The sequence below is a fragment of the Camelina sativa genome, chromosome 3 (genome assembly GCF_000633955.1).
Source record: "Camelina sativa cultivar DH55 chromosome 3, Cs, whole genome shotgun sequence".
Taxonomy (NCBI): Eukaryota; Viridiplantae; Streptophyta; class Magnoliopsida; order Brassicales; family Brassicaceae; genus Camelina; species Camelina sativa.
In genome coordinates this window covers 2,313,737-2,327,832 of record NC_025687.1, presented here as the reverse complement: position 1 = coordinate 2,327,832, position 14,096 = coordinate 2,313,737, and the positions used below count along the sequence as shown (strand labels likewise).

Here is a 14,096-nt window from a genome sequence, read left to right as displayed (position 1 = left end):
TCATGCTCGTTTCCTTTAAATACAGTAGTACTCGTCCGTCTTCGGTCAGAAATCAGAATCTTAAAAAAAAAAAAAAGATGAAAAACAAAGAGTACGAAGAGCGGCCTCCTCCTAAAGTGTCACTCGTTAGGGTAGCCGCATAGATGAACGGCGGGATTGCCTGCGCGAGATCTTCAAATTCCCTCGATCTACTGAGGTTTTGGTTCGAGAGAGAGCAAGTTATATCATTGACGAGATTCTTTTCCTCCATCACGCCACTAAAAACCTCATCAGGTTATGTTTTCTTTATTTACACTTCTCTTTCCGTTTGGAGTAATTTTGGAAATCGATATTTAGTTTATTTATATAATTTGGTTTTCGTATTTTCTCCTTTTCGTACGTGTTTTATTCATTCGCTTATTTATGCCCTTATTTTCTCTGATTGTGTTTTTTTGGTTAACAAAAACATTGAGGTCTTATTCAATTGATTTCTTGCGTTGCAGGGCATTCGAAATTCGGCTGGACTTCAGTTTCACCTTGTTTCTTGTTACTGACAACAACAGTGAACTCGATGGATCGGACGAGAGTTTTCGATATTGGGGATAAACTGATGATGATTGATCTGGAGGTTCATATGCATTGAGAAACGCCGCATGAGAACGTAAAGGTCAGTTTTTTTTCTTTTCTTCTTTATTCTTTTCTTTCTCTTCTTTACTTTTCACAACCCTAGCTCTCTCTACAAGTAAAACTCATACACAACCTAAAACCCCAATTAACAACTTTAGCTTGTCATATTAATTAAATAAAAAAACCAAATGATTTATACAATTGTGAAAACTAACCGAGTGTAGACTCCTGTCATTTAATTACTTATTTGATCGTTAGAGATGTCATACACTCAATATGTTTTTTACACTTGACATAAATTATTTGTTTTTTTTAAAAGTTAATACTATAACAAACTAAAATATAAATGCTGGTAATGAAACATGAATGACGATTTACAAATATATAAGTATTCCAAAATTATATTATCCACAACTAAAACCAATAAAAAATCATAACAATCATTGAATATAATTTGAAAATTATTACCAAACTATTTTTTTGTTTGGACCAGTTTAAGTAAAGATTAAACTCTCTGGGTACATACCCCCTTTTATTAGAAAAAGCTTAAACAACCGCTTCTGTAGATATCGTGTGTGGAAACATAACTATTAAGAGATGTGGGATTGTGGGAATTATAGAAGAGATTGCAACTAGCAGGAACTAAACGGAAGACCAAGCGTTGGCTTCGACCCAGTTGAATGCAATTGGACTCAAAAAGCAGCCTGGAATGCCAAATGAAGTGACGAGTGCAAGTGCCTGAGGTCGAAGCTCTCCACAGAAACTTCTCTCCTCACATCTCCAACATTCTCCCGCGAGAGGTAACCGTATCTCAGCAACGATGGATCTTCTTCCAAGCTGATCAATGCATACATTGATCTTACACGACCCAACACATCCTGTCATCAAATATATGACCGTAGTTAGTTGAGATTAGTTCATCTTGTAGTGGTAGTCTTCACTTTTAGTGTAGTAGTGGTCTATAAATAAACTACACAAAGAACAAAGCTTCCCTACTGTAAACCTGAGGGATAACGGATGGATGATCTACTATCGTGCCTAGAGAAGCAAAGATCCCACTAGACTCACAGCATTTTACAAGCTATCGAGCAATGACCTATTGTTTAACATCAATTACTCTGCACGTTAATCATATGACATGGAAGCCTGATGTACCATCCGTGATCCTTAGCTAGCAAAAACAACTGACTCAACTAAAGGTTCAACACATCCAAAATAATAATCAGATTTACTAACCTTTACTGAGCCAGTATAGCTAGTTTGGCCTCCCTTCTCTGTGAAAGCTTTACCCAAGTCTTCAGCAAGTTGATGACTCTGCAAGCCCGGATGAAAAGGAGAAGAAAACCAAGTTACTGAATCCTAAAGGCTGGAGAACAGAAACGGAAAGCAAAATTTATTTGAGAAAAATGCGTTACCAGGAGGTCTGGGTCTCATAACCAGAACAAAGTTGTCTGGTAGGGGTAAAATACAAGAACATGTTTAACAAAAAGTTGAAAACTCATCTAAATAATTGATCAGATGGAAAATATGTATGAGGTACATTGTCACTGAGGTGATCACCAGCAAGGGTTTCAACAACACAGCCCTGTAATCGCAAATCAGAAGAAACAAGCTCGAGGACTTCGCGGATATAAGCGGTCTCAACATGGGCACTGTCACCAGCCATGAAGACATGTGTGCAATCATCAATCTCTATGGAACTAAACCCCGGCTGCTTCTTTAAGCCGAGACCCTTCATCTTCCTCCTCATCTGACTAGCTCCTTCCCATTTTCCATCAGCCGCATACATATTCGAGAGAATCACATAATTTGAATGGCTTTTCACATTCATGTCACTAATATGCTTCATCAGCCTCTCTGCTAAGACGGTATTGTTCCCATGAGTCCTGCAGGCTGCAAGTAACGACCCAATCACAACTTCATTTGGCTTCATCGGCATGCTCTCTACCACTTTCAAAGCGTCTTCCAATCTCCCAGCCCGACTATACAAATCCACTAAACATCCATAATGCTCAATCCGAGGCAAGATTCTGTAATCCCTTTTCATCGTTTGGAAATATCGAAGACCTTCCTCAACTAGACCTACATGGCTACAAGCCGTAAGTGCACCGGTGAAAGTGACTGCGTCAGGTTTAAACCCTTCATCTTGCATTGTCCTGAAGTAGACTAAAGATTCATGCGCGTTTTCATTAGCAGCAAAACCAACAATGACTGAATTCCACGAAACTACAGTTCGTTTCTCCATCTTGGCAAAAACTTCACGAGCAAACTTAACACACCCGCATCGACAATACAAATCAATCAGTGAATTACTCACCCTGACATTGTTCTTGAAATCCTGACTCATCACATAACGATGTACCCATAATCCAAACGAAAGAGCACCTAGGTTCGTGCAAGCATTAAGAGTAGCAATAATAGCAACGTAATCTGGTTTGACTCCTGAAATCTGCATCTCACGGAACCATACCAAAGCTTCCTCGTGAAAGCCTTTCTTAACAAACCCATTTATCATAGCTGTCCAAGAAATCAAGTATCGTTCAGGCATTTCGTCGAACACCTTAACAGCGTTATCGACTTGACCACTCCTCATGTACCCATCGATCATTGTATTCCAAGTAACCGAATTTTTATCAACCATGTAATCGAAAACCAATCTAGCCTTCTTAACACGACCGCGTTTTGAGTACATGCCGAGAACTGCGGTGCCAACCATGACATGGGTTCTATCGAGACCAAGTTTACAAGCATACCCATGAAGCAAATCGCCCAAGGCTTCACTTCCGGAGTGAATATCACCACAACCAGAGAGTAGAGCGATAAAAGTGATGTGGTTAGGCTCTACGCCGGCGACTCTCATATCGGTGAATTCCTTCGCTGCCTCCGCTAACCGACCATTGCGTGTGAGGAGGGTGATGCGAGAAGTCCATGAAACAATGTTTTCGGAGGTAGATTGATTAAGTTTCTGGATCTTTTGATTGGCGTGGTTTTTACGGGTGATGAAAGGTACTTGTTGCGGTACCGCCGGCGAGTTAATTCCGACGACGGGAAGGAAACCCATTCGTGTGAGACGGTGATGGATTAATTATTTATGATTTTATTTTTCTTTTTTTCTCAAATTAAACCAAACATTGGACTTAGAAGACCGGGTAAAATCGGATCCGGTTTGGTCCGGTTTCAAGATTACTTCAAGCAAAATCAATAAGAAAAACCTATAAAACCCTAACTAACACAGCACGTTTCTTGCTTAGCTGCCAAGTAATGCTGCCGCAGCATCGGTCACGCAATCCTCCAGATCTTTGGGGGCATCAATTCTGCTAATACTACTAACTAGCTTCGCAGCCTCAAATTTGTCTTGACATACCATGAGTGATCTGTTCATCCTTCCCTGCCTCCAATTAACAATATTTGCAAGTTTTCTCAGTACATGGCAGAAACAGGAGAGTAGTTATGGAATTAGTTAAGGACCTTTTAATTTTTACCTGAAACTTGGCCATCTCGCTATCGAATCGTTGTTGAGAATTAACAACGGGAACACGGCAGAGCTCAACGCAGTTATTTGTCACATCTTTCGTTCTTCTTTTCTCAAAGCACTCGTGTGCACACTTAAAATAAGCTTGCTGCAATTCATTGTTATTCAAAAGGGGCATGAATCTTATGGCAAGCTCAATATATATTCTGAAAACAATACACTTTCATAAAACTCTTGTTACGACCTGGTTTATAAAATTATAACAAGATAGAGCAATACTTGAACATATTAATAAAAGTAGGATAAACAGTAACGCTACGCAAACATATACTATATCCATCCTGTATATGATCGTAAAAATTTATATATACCTGAAGGGTGAAACTGATATGTTCTTGTATAGGAGAGAGCTGCGACTGCCCAGCTGCTTTTACTTCTTCGATTTTTCTCCTAATCCTCTCCAATACGATTTGCTCTTCAGAAACTGCCTTGGGATCCATCGTCTCTCTTTCTCTCTGGAGATTTTAGGGTTTTAGCTGCTATTCAAACTGGAGGCATCTATCTTATTATATATATATATAGGCGAGTTTCTACGACGACCAGCAAGACAAAAACACCCCTAAAGGATAAACCGACACCGAATAAAAGCAGTTTCGGGTTGGTTCGATTCAAAATTATCTACATTCCGTTCGTTTATCTAAGAGACTAAGACCAAGATGACTAACGTTTTGGTTCCAGCAATTAGCTTCTACGTTTTGGTATCAACGTTTCTTAAGAATCTCAACTTAAAAGAAAGAACAAGTACAGGGTTTGCTATACGGATTCTTTGTCCTGCTCGAAGCACATTGGTTTTAATATCTTTCAGTTCAACATTTACAGATCCGGTTTCTGAGACTCTTTGACATGTTAATGCCTCATAACACATATTGTGAAAAGCTTGTGGTTCAAGATTTTTATAATCTATACTAAATAAAATTAAGAGCTATAAGCTTCTTAAGCTGTCCACGTAGGATTTTAAACAACCAATAAAGATTAACCACTTTATTATTTTACATTTTTATAATTCACAAAACTTACTATATTGTTAACATCTAATAGAGATTAGCCACTTCATTATTTAAACCACTTCATTATTTAACACTTTTATAAGATTTTTTAAAAAGAAAATAATTTAATATATGGAAATAAAATAAATATTATAAAATATTTGTAAATTTAAGATTTTTGTAATTTAACATTTTTAAAAGATTTTTTTAAAAAAGGAAAAAATTGAATCTATGGAAATAAATAAATGGTATAAAACTAATCAAAAACGAAAATTTATAGAAAAAACTTTAATCTATGGAAATAAAATAAATATTATAAAATATTTGTAAATTTAAGTAAATATTTGTAAAAAAAATGTAAATTTAAGTTTTTGTTTTCAAAATAAATGTTATATCATGGATTGTTCAAATTAAAAAAGGAACTTTTAGCTCAAAACAAAAACGGAAGAATTCTACTTAGCTTCCAAAAAAAAAAAAAAAGCTTACAAATTCTACTTTAGATTTCATGTATAAATAGCCATCTAAACAGATAATGGAACAAGTTCTATGTTCGTCGCGATCAATCAGAGAGCTCATTAAATTACAATGGCACCTGCAACTTTTCCTCCATCAGAAAGAAAAGTTGTTCTCCCTGTCGCTTCATCAGGCATCGCAACATTGCTTCTACCTGCAGGAAGAACGACACATTCATGCTTTAAAATTCCCATGGATCTCAATGAAGATTCATTATGTCATATAAAGCCAGAAACGATGTTAGCATAACTAATCGAGAAAACTGATCTTATCATATGGGATGAGGCGCCCATGGCACATCGGTACGTATTTGAGGCGGTTGACAGGACATTACGAGACTTGATGTCCATGAAATAATCAGAAGCTAAAGACCAACCTTTTGGAGGCAAGACTGTACTACTTTACACATGAATACTTTATATTGGTAGTTTAGTAGTTTTTTCTTTTTTTGGTATAAAGTATAGTAGTTATTTATAATGTTTTGTCAAAATATTTCTAATATTTCTAAATTTATTAATAAGCTAATAAAAAATTCTAACATTTTTAAATTTGATATTTCTAATAGCAAGCAAGAGAAAATGACACATCATATTTCTATAATGTTTTTTATACAATTCTACTACTCTCTCCGTTTCATAATATAGGATGTTTAGAGAAGTATTTTTGTTTCATAATATAGGATGTTTTTAACTTTCTATACAACTTTTAGATTAAATTTATATTTTATATTATGTAGACTTGTTTATGATTGGTTTAACTTTTTAAAAGTAACTATTTTTTAATATACGTATTTTCATTAAAACATCCTATATTCATAAGTATTAATTTTATTTAAAATTTTAAAATAAAAATTACATGAATAAATGTTAATAAAATTTTATAAAAAATTATGTAAAATTGAATAAAAATAGAACACTATAGTAATTTATTTTATTATTAAATATCAATGTATAGCTATTAGACAAAAAAATATTAAAATATTTTAAAACAAATTATATAAATATACTCGGGCATGGTGGGGTTCAAAACCTAGTTTATATATAAAGTAAAAAACAAACTGTTTAGCATTTAGTCTGATATATTTAACCATACCCTACTCCTACCACCCATTGTGTTTATCTATTGAGTGATAATGAAAAGACATAACTAGGATTAGCAAGAGACAAAAAGTAAAGATGCCCCTTTTCCCCAACAGAGGATTATTAGTCGGCAATGGAGAATGACGTCTTCATTCTCTGCACAATATGAGGCAATGTATCGAGATTATCCTGAGTGGATCTGTTCACACAACCCTCCATAGCTTTGACGGCATCAACTCTGTTCTGATGGAGCTTTGCAGCCTCAAATTTGTCTTGACAGACCATGAGAGATCTGTTCATCCTTTCCTGCATCAAATAACAATCGCAAGTTTGTCAGTAGAGAGCAAAAAGAAAGTATGCAGTCTTTGTGAGTTTTGAAAATCATATGAACCTGAAACTGAGCCATTTCGCCTTCGAAATGCTGTTGAGCATTGACAACTGGAAGACTGCAGCGCTCAACACAGTTGGCTATCTCCTCTTGCTTCCGACTTCTGTCAAAGCACTCGTACGCACATTTGAAATATGCTTGCTGCAATCAATCAAATTATTCCAAGGGTTAGATTATTCATCCACGAATTCATCAACTAAACAGATAGATATGGAAACAAAACACTTTCATAAAACTTGAGTTATATTGTTGTACAGAACAGATATAATCAAAACTATATCAAGGTTCAATTTTCAGGAACTACAAGAAGACACAGCTTCTTATCAAGATTGAACTACACAGATTGTATAAAAATTTAGCATAGAAAACTTAGTTAAAGCATGGCTGGAAAGAGATTCACCACAAGAGAACTTAACTAAAACAGACAGACCTATGAATTGGCCACTAAAAATAGCTACTTTTGGTACAAGATAGAGAAAGAGCGATACTTTAAATTCATGAACTGTTCAACCGAACCAAAATCAACGCGAAGGCATATAGGCAACACCAAACTCACAAGCAGGGGAATGCTACAAAATCATGTAAGTTTGTGTATGTATGTAATATACCTGAAGGGTGAAATTGATGTGATCTTGAATAGGAGAGAGTTGCGACTGAGCAGCTGCGTTAACTTCTTCGAATTTTCTTTTAATCCTTTCCGTTACAATTTGCTCCTCCGCTGCTGCTATGTGATCCATCGTCTCTCTCGGTGGAGCGATTTTGATTTTTAGGGTTTTAAGGGGGGGGCAATCGCAGGCGTGTCATGTGAATTGGGTTTTTAACACTTTTTCGAGTCGGTTAAACACTTTTCCGGTTTTTCTATTTAATAAACCGGAGATGAAATCTTTTTCTATTTCTGTTACTGAGATATTAAACCGGAATTGACCGGATCGGATCATAGCAAGGCAGCAGCAAGCAACATTTTACATTATCGTCGGATCTGCGAAGACTTTGGATCTGCTGATGAGCCAGAGAGAGAGAGAGAGATGAAGATGATGGTTGTATTATTAGCGAAGATGATGGCGGTGATGGTTTTGATGTTGGCATCGACGATCTCAGCAAAAGAGCAGCTAAGCGCTAAGGAATGCGAGGATCTGGGATTTACAGGTCTTGCTCTCTGCTCCGATTGCCACTCACTCTCTGAATACGTCAAGGACCAAGGTTCGTTCCTTTCTATTGCGTGGATCTTAATCTCTTCCAATTTTGTTTTTTTCCCCGAAAAAGACTCCAGATTTAGCAAGAGAGATGAATGTGTTTAGTTTTTGTGAATTTATGAGCTAAGATCGATCAATCTCTTCATAGTGTTTTGTTGAGGAGGGGAGTTACTGAATTTTAAAATCATCAATCTTATGACTGAATTGCAGAGTTGGTATCTGATTGCTTGAAGTGTTGTGCTGATGATTCCGAGGATTCCATGAGCAAGGTAATGATTTACTAGCCATGGTACTTTTCAATGCTTTTTGAAGCTGAATAGATTAGGTGGAGACAGAAACATCTTCTCTGACATTCATTCATTGAAGAGAAGGAGAGTGATGGCTACTCACTCGTTTGCAATTTTGTTTGTGACTGCAGGTTACCTACTCCGGCGCTATATTAGAGGTGTGTATGAGAAAGTTGGTTTTCTATCCTGAAATTGTTGGTTTTATTGAAGAGGAGAAAGAGAAGTTCCCTAGCGTAAAAGTTCAGTACATTTTCAACTCCCCACCCAAGTTGATCATGCTCGATGAATCTGGTGAACATAAGGAATCAATAAGGTAATTTTGCTTTGCCCTTCTTTGCTCAACTCACTACTCTGGAATATTCTTAAGTATTAGTTTGGGTTGAGCTCGAGTTGACCTGATTTAGGACTTTCAAGATGACCGTATATACCCATGTTAACATAGTAGATTAATGTGTCGATGTAACTATCCACGAATCTGCAGCAATTCTAAATCTCACTCTTTCAGTGCTCTGATACAGTCTAATGTGTGATTACTGAAACCTTTAATAAAAGTTGGTTTGGGAGGATGATTCTATCATTTTTAAGAGCATGAATAAATCAAAAGTAGTGATATTTTCAACACCTCATCCTCTTCATTCCTCCAAAGTTGTAGCTGATTCTCTTTGTTTCTTGATTTGCTTGTTTTGCAGAATCGACAACTGGAAACGCGAACATCTACTCCAGTATATGAGGGAGAAGGTCAAGCCTACTGCAGCAAGTTAGTCTTATCGTAGGGCTGAAGAAGATGATGCTCTTCCCTGTCACATTTACATATGCCAAAGCATTGTGATCTAGTCGTTAAAAACACATTATGACTGACTTATCTTATCTTTCTCCAAGCTATTTGGTCCCTTGGTATCAACAGTCTGTATGTTCTGAACCTTTGCAATCTCAGTGGTCATGTATTTAATTCAATGTTCCTGCGAAACGGTAATCTCGATTTTGTGCTTAGCTGTTTGGTACAGTTAGAAGCAAATTCATTGTCGTTTCTCGTGGTTGTGGTATGTCTATCAATTCAAGGTGCTTTGTATTAGTAGAGAGAGCAACGCTCTTTCCTTCAACACTGAAAGAAAGCTTTCCTTGGATCTTTAGAACTAGAAAGATGTATAGGATACAAAGTTTTGGTAAGAACCACAGAAGTAAAATATCTTAAGCAAATTTTCACAGAAAGTAGATTACTTTGCATTAGAATCATTTGGGCATATTACACAAGTCCAAGTAAGGGGATGCATTAAGCAGTCAAATAATAACAGCCATCGCCACACTATTGTAAACCAACTTCATGCGTCTCTCAGAGGCATCATCAGAATAGTAACAACTGGTCATCTTCATTAGTCTTAACACAAAGATTTTAGTAGGCGAAGAGCTGAATTGGTCATGTAAAGGGTGACTGAGACGTAACGCTGAAAGCTGGAGATAGAGGAGTCTTCACGGGCGCCCAGATATCAGCTCCGTTGCTCTGAGCAACTCCTACTGTATTCTCCATTGGAACAAGGCATAATCCTCTGTTTCTCAGACTGTACTGGCAGTACTGCTCCAGCTCCTCCTGGTAAAAAAACGGGAAGATCAGTTCTTGCAAGATAATCAAGTTCCAAGTGCAGCAGATCTGCCAGATGCAGGACATATATAGTGAAGTCAGTATAAATGGGGTTAAGATTCAAGATCATGCTCACCTGCGTAACATCAGGTATCGTTTGCAGATATGGAGCACTTAGCACCTATACAAAAGAACATGAAAAGCCAGATGTTTATTCAGTAAAGATGAATGAAACATGCTCTGTATTAAAATGCTGATTAAGAGAAACTTGCAGACCTTCACTTGTTCATGAAGAAACTCTATGTAATGCATCGCGTCAAGAAGAACTGATGCAGTGTCAGTCTGTGATATAAGAAGATTAAAGATAAGTATGAGCTGCTAAGAGATGAATTCTCTTGTTTTGCTTAACAAAAGAAACAAAAAGTTACCTTTCCATAAGGAGAAACAATCTGTTGAAGAGCTGAGATGCGTTCTCCAACTTTGTCCTTCCTCTCCTGTTTTAATCATTAAGAGAACAAAAGATGGAAGGATCATTACCACCGCGTTATTTGGTCTGTTGAACCACAGACTGATAAAATCCAAGAAAACTAGGTAAAGCAAGACCTTGGAATTGAAAGAGAGATCAGACTTGTGACGTTTGATGCTGCTTTCTCCGAGAGAGCAGACATTCCGCTTATTCTCCATCATCATTCCGGCGTCTCTAGCGAATGCCATACCTTTGTCAATAAAAAAATGCTTAGAGTCATTAAACACAACATTGACCAAAACATTTCATATGCGTTCCGAGGTTACCACTCTAAATGTAAATTACAGACCAAAACGATAACAGGATGTATGAAATGAGGATCTTGTTTTGGACCAACCAACAATGCATTGGGATTAGGATTAGAATATTAAGCAAGCCAAGACAAAGGTAAGGTCAACGAAGTAGGCAAGGGTTTGTGGTCAAAGGCTAGGCCTCAAGTTCACATCAGCTGATATATATATATATATATATATATATATATTTTAAGATTTATAAGCACAATTATAAGCTCAAACAAAGCTTAAATTATTTCCCAGATACTCTCTCATAAACAGACAATAACATCATATGTGCATGAATCACATTGAGTCCCTAAAAACAGGAGAAGAAAACCCCAAAAACAGAACACAGAATCCTCCACGGATCAGAGGAGAACAAAAAAAAAAGTCACTCTCAGAGAAGTATTGAAGTTAATTTAATAATGTAAACAAGAATCCAATTTATAACAAAACTATGAGTAGAGACTGGTAACATAGTCAAAGATGGTAACTTTTTTGGTCATGGGAATTGTATAAACGAAATCAAAAGCTTATCCAACAAGAAGAGGATAAATATTTCTAGAAATTTAGCTGCTTCTTTAAGCGAGTAAAGAATGTAAAAATGTATAATCAAGCCAAAAATTAAGTAAAGAAACAGAGCAAAAAAAGAAGAACGAAACAGAGCAAATAAAGAAAAGAGTAAAGAGACTTACGGAGAGAGATGGATTCACAAATTGGGAGAAGAGCCAATAACGAAACCAAGAAAAGCTTTTGTTCTTTGAAAAGCCACCACACACAAGTTCTCGAAAAGCTCCAATTTTTTCTTCGTTTGAACCCTAAAAAATAATTGCGTTTTATTTTGTCTTAGAGCTTCTGACAACACAAAACCCGATAGATAAGACACAGAAAACGTTTCTCTCTCTCTCAATTGAGTTTTCTCAGTCCAAAAAGCAAAACTCCAAACCCAAAGTTACTATATACACCAGTTGCTTAGTAGTAATCAGTCATTGAGCTTAAACGGTGTCCATGAAGAGCCAAGGAAGGCTTTGGTGAGAAAATGCGTCGTCGTTTCTTTTAAAAGGCCGTGAGAGATTAGAGTAGTAGCAGAAATCTCGGCGTGAGAAAAGGAGAGAGAGATAGAGATAGAAGAAACTTGTGTCGCTCCAAACGAAAGCAAATAGATGGGAACTGCTTTTTTGTATATGGGATATGTCTTTTTTTTTCCTCTCGACTCTTTTTTTGGGTTAAGTAGTTTGTGACTTCGTATAGAGTTCTTTTTTTTAGTCTTCTTGTCTACTATCTATATTTTATAATATTGTTTGTGTCTAATGAGTGTATAACTATAAACTAGCCCTCGTAGTATAAAACGATTTTTTTTGTTTGTTTGTTTAAGATCTCCAATCCAACATTAAGATCTATGACTATGCAAGTTAGTGACGTAGTTACGACTGCTGCATGCCCCTACACCACCATCTACTCCTAGTTGACAAAATCTGCAAATACAAAGATTAGTATAACATTCCATGAGACCATGACTAAAGATAATTAGGTTAGTGTTCAGAATTAATTTTAACCTATGGTTTTAAGTACATGAAATAGACGAACTAAATTAATTATAATTTGACAGCTAACATACAACCCATCGTAGAGAGGGAGAGGTATTGCCAATATCAGTCCCAGGTAGAGAAGTTGCTCTTTATTTTATCAACTAGTATATATATATTTTTTCCAACATTGCTCGTTCGTAGAGGAACTAGTAGTATTATTATTTTCTTTATTTGATAGTGACATTTGGAATGGTTATTAATTTTTGTCAACATATTTGACCAACTCTCTCTCTGCGCCATCAATCTTTTTGTTTCTACTTTTTTCCACTTTTTTTTTTTTTTTTCTTTTTCTGCTTCTTATTTCTTTGAATTTTGATTTGTTCTCTTCTCTTTTGAAATTAACCAAGATATTGAGTGGTTGTTGATATTTCAAGATTAAATATGTAAATCAATCAATCAATTCAGTCAGTTGCATTGATAAATAAATAAAAATGGGTAAGAAAAACATCACTTCCCAAAATATACTATTCTCTCTAACTAGTAGTACGACTGTTTTAGTAACTAGTTATCCTAAATCATGCATGGATAGTTTAGTAAACTAGTTAGATTTGATTTTAAATTTATAAAGGAGCACCAGTAAATTAACAGAGAGACAAATAAGACAAAATTAAATGCTATTTCACAGGAGAGAGAGAGAGACTCATCAGACGCTCAGGAGAAGCGCGAGTGTGCCGCACGAACACCAAAACTGGCTCTATGAATGATGATGATGAATCAACTCACGTGGATCGGTTAGAAGAAACGCTGTTTTTCAAAACGCAGACGCAGCGATCGCGTGAGTAAAAATAAAAAAAAAATTAGAGAGATTTGTGGGGACAGAGGAGGGCACAGACCGTGCGACGCAAAAGTCCAAAGGGGGAATCATCGTTTTCTTGAAAAGGTACGTTTTTGGTTTTTGGGGGCCAACGCGGTTTTGGGCTTTGTCTCGTTGTCACTATCTTCTTGTCCTCTTTTTTCCTTGTGGCGACCGGATTAGGTACTCTTACTAGAACTACCTTGTTTTTTCTTCTTTTTTTTTTTGTCAACTGGCCTTGTATTATATTGATTTAGATTGTACCAAAAAACATACATCTCTTGTGATTAGCTAAACAAAATAGCCTTTCTTTGAACCCCTTACTACCCTAAGCCTTTTTACAGGTCTATACAAAAGATTAGACCCATTCCATGGCCCAAAAAAACTCACAATCAAACAGCAGCTTCCCCACATTCTTCTCTGAACAAACCATCAAGCCACCTTGGATGTCCCGAAGCCACGTACGACTGTACTCTTCCATCCTGTATGACGCTTCCCGACTGTACTCTTCCATCCTTTTTTTTTCTTCTTATCTTTGGTCTCTCTCTCTTTTTTGCCCCCTATGGAGTGCCCTGCCAGACTATTTGTGGCTTACGACGGATAAAAATTGTAAATATTAAAATATATACTTTTATTTCAAAGACAACAATGATCTTAAGATGAAAAAAAAATAGTATTAACCAAACTTTTGTATCTTTTTTTCCTAAAAATATTTTCATCCACAATTCCAAAACATAATTCTTTTATTTTTAA

General features: G+C 36.3%; 5 protein-coding genes and 1 pseudogene across 7 annotated transcripts; 1 reads left to right on the top strand and 5 right to left on the bottom strand.

Annotated features, from left to right (window-relative positions):
* On the bottom strand, window positions 1,106-1,965 carry LOC104778574 (annotated as a pseudogene).
* Window positions 1,473-3,713, bottom strand: LOC104763610 (pentatricopeptide repeat-containing protein At1g05750, chloroplastic-like). 3 transcript variants are annotated; one of them, XR_763686.2, is made up of 4 exons: window positions 2,147-3,713; window positions 2,022-2,057; window positions 1,843-1,920; window positions 1,473-1,484 (listed from the first exon to the last, which is right to left on the bottom strand). XR_763686.2 is itself a non-coding variant. In XM_010486969.2 (2 exons), exons 1-2 carry the CDS (start codon window positions 3,665-3,667, stop codon window positions 2,037-2,039), a joined length of 1,542 nt encoding a protein of 513 aa, XP_010485271.1. In that variant the 5' UTR covers window positions 3,668-3,713; the 3' UTR covers window positions 1,987-2,036. The 3 variants fall into 3 exon arrangements, 1 of the variants encoding a protein (XP_010485271.1); XR_763685.2 differs by having other exon boundaries at window positions 2,022-3,712; XM_010486969.2 differs by lacking the exons at window positions 1,473-1,484; window positions 1,843-1,920 and having other exon boundaries at window positions 1,987-2,057.
* On the bottom strand, window positions 3,854-4,578 carry LOC104763625 (protein FAM136A-like). Its single transcript, XM_019239473.1, has 3 exons — window positions 4,450-4,578; window positions 4,089-4,226; window positions 3,854-3,994 (listed from the first exon to the last, which is right to left on the bottom strand). Exons 1-3 carry the CDS (start codon window positions 4,576-4,578, stop codon window positions 3,854-3,856), a joined length of 408 nt encoding a protein of 135 aa, XP_019095018.1.
* LOC104763600 (protein FAM136A-like) lies at window positions 6,654-7,965 on the bottom strand. Its single transcript, XM_010486958.2, has 3 exons — window positions 7,713-7,965; window positions 7,108-7,245; window positions 6,654-7,022 (listed from the first exon to the last, which is right to left on the bottom strand). The coding sequence occupies exons 1-3, from the start codon at window positions 7,839-7,841 to the stop codon at window positions 6,840-6,842; spliced, it is 450 nt and encodes a 149-aa protein (XP_010485260.1). The 5' UTR covers window positions 7,842-7,965; the 3' UTR covers window positions 6,654-6,839.
* Window positions 8,016-9,557, top strand: LOC104763581 (15 kDa selenoprotein-like; the record flags this gene model as incomplete). The annotated part of the gene is made up of 4 exons (XM_010486940.2): window positions 8,016-8,304; window positions 8,508-8,566; window positions 8,716-8,897; window positions 9,274-9,557. Coding segments are annotated over 4 exons (603 nt in total), but the record flags the coding sequence as incomplete, so codon positions are not given.
* On the bottom strand, window positions 9,688-12,197 carry LOC104763591 (transcription factor bHLH113). Its single transcript, XM_010486949.2, has 6 exons — window positions 11,657-12,197; window positions 10,764-10,876; window positions 10,589-10,654; window positions 10,437-10,502; window positions 10,297-10,341; window positions 9,688-10,169 (listed from the first exon to the last, which is right to left on the bottom strand). The coding sequence occupies exons 2-6, from the start codon at window positions 10,872-10,874 to the stop codon at window positions 9,999-10,001; spliced, it is 459 nt and encodes a 152-aa protein (XP_010485251.1). The 5' UTR covers window positions 10,875-10,876; window positions 11,657-12,197; the 3' UTR covers window positions 9,688-9,998.

Bases quoted from the DNA above. Each gene is read 5' to 3' on its own strand.
- LOC104763610 (XM_010486969.2), bottom strand. From the start codon at position 3,667: ATGGGTTTCCTTCCCGTCGTCGGAATTAACTCGCCGGCGGTACCGCAA. The intron at 2,058-2,146 runs GTACCTCATACA...TACCCCTACCAG, and splicing joins GTGATCACCTCAGTGACAAT to ACAACTTTGTTCTGGTTATG.
- LOC104763625 (XM_019239473.1), bottom strand. From the start codon at position 4,578: ATGGATCCCAAGGCAGTTTCTGAAGAGCAAATCGTATTGGAGAGGATT. The intron at 4,227-4,449 runs GTATATATAAAT...AATGAATTGCAG, and splicing joins ATATCAGTTTCACCCTTCAG to CAAGCTTATTTTAAGTGTGC. The intron at 3,995-4,088 runs GTAAAAATTAAA...AATTGGAGGCAG, and splicing joins GCGAGATGGCCAAGTTTCAG to GGAAGGATGAACAGATCACT.
- LOC104763600 (XM_010486958.2), bottom strand. From the start codon at position 7,841: ATGGATCACATAGCAGCAGCGGAGGAGCAAATTGTAACGGAAAGGATT. The intron at 7,246-7,712 runs GTATATTACATA...GATTGATTGCAG, and splicing joins ACATCAATTTCACCCTTCAG to CAAGCATATTTCAAATGTGC. The intron at 7,023-7,107 runs GTTCATATGATT...TATTTGATGCAG, and splicing joins GCGAAATGGCTCAGTTTCAG to GAAAGGATGAACAGATCTCT.
- LOC104763591 (XM_010486949.2), bottom strand. From the start codon at position 10,874: ATGGCATTCGCTAGAGACGCCGGAATGATGATGGAGAATAAGCGGAAT. The intron at 10,503-10,588 runs GTAACTTTTTGT...CTTATATCACAG, and splicing joins TTGTTTCTCCTTATGGAAAG to ACTGACACTGCATCAGTTCT. The intron at 10,170-10,296 runs GTGAGCATGATC...TTTTTTTACCAG, and splicing joins CGATACCTGATGTTACGCAG to GAGGAGCTGGAGCAGTACTG.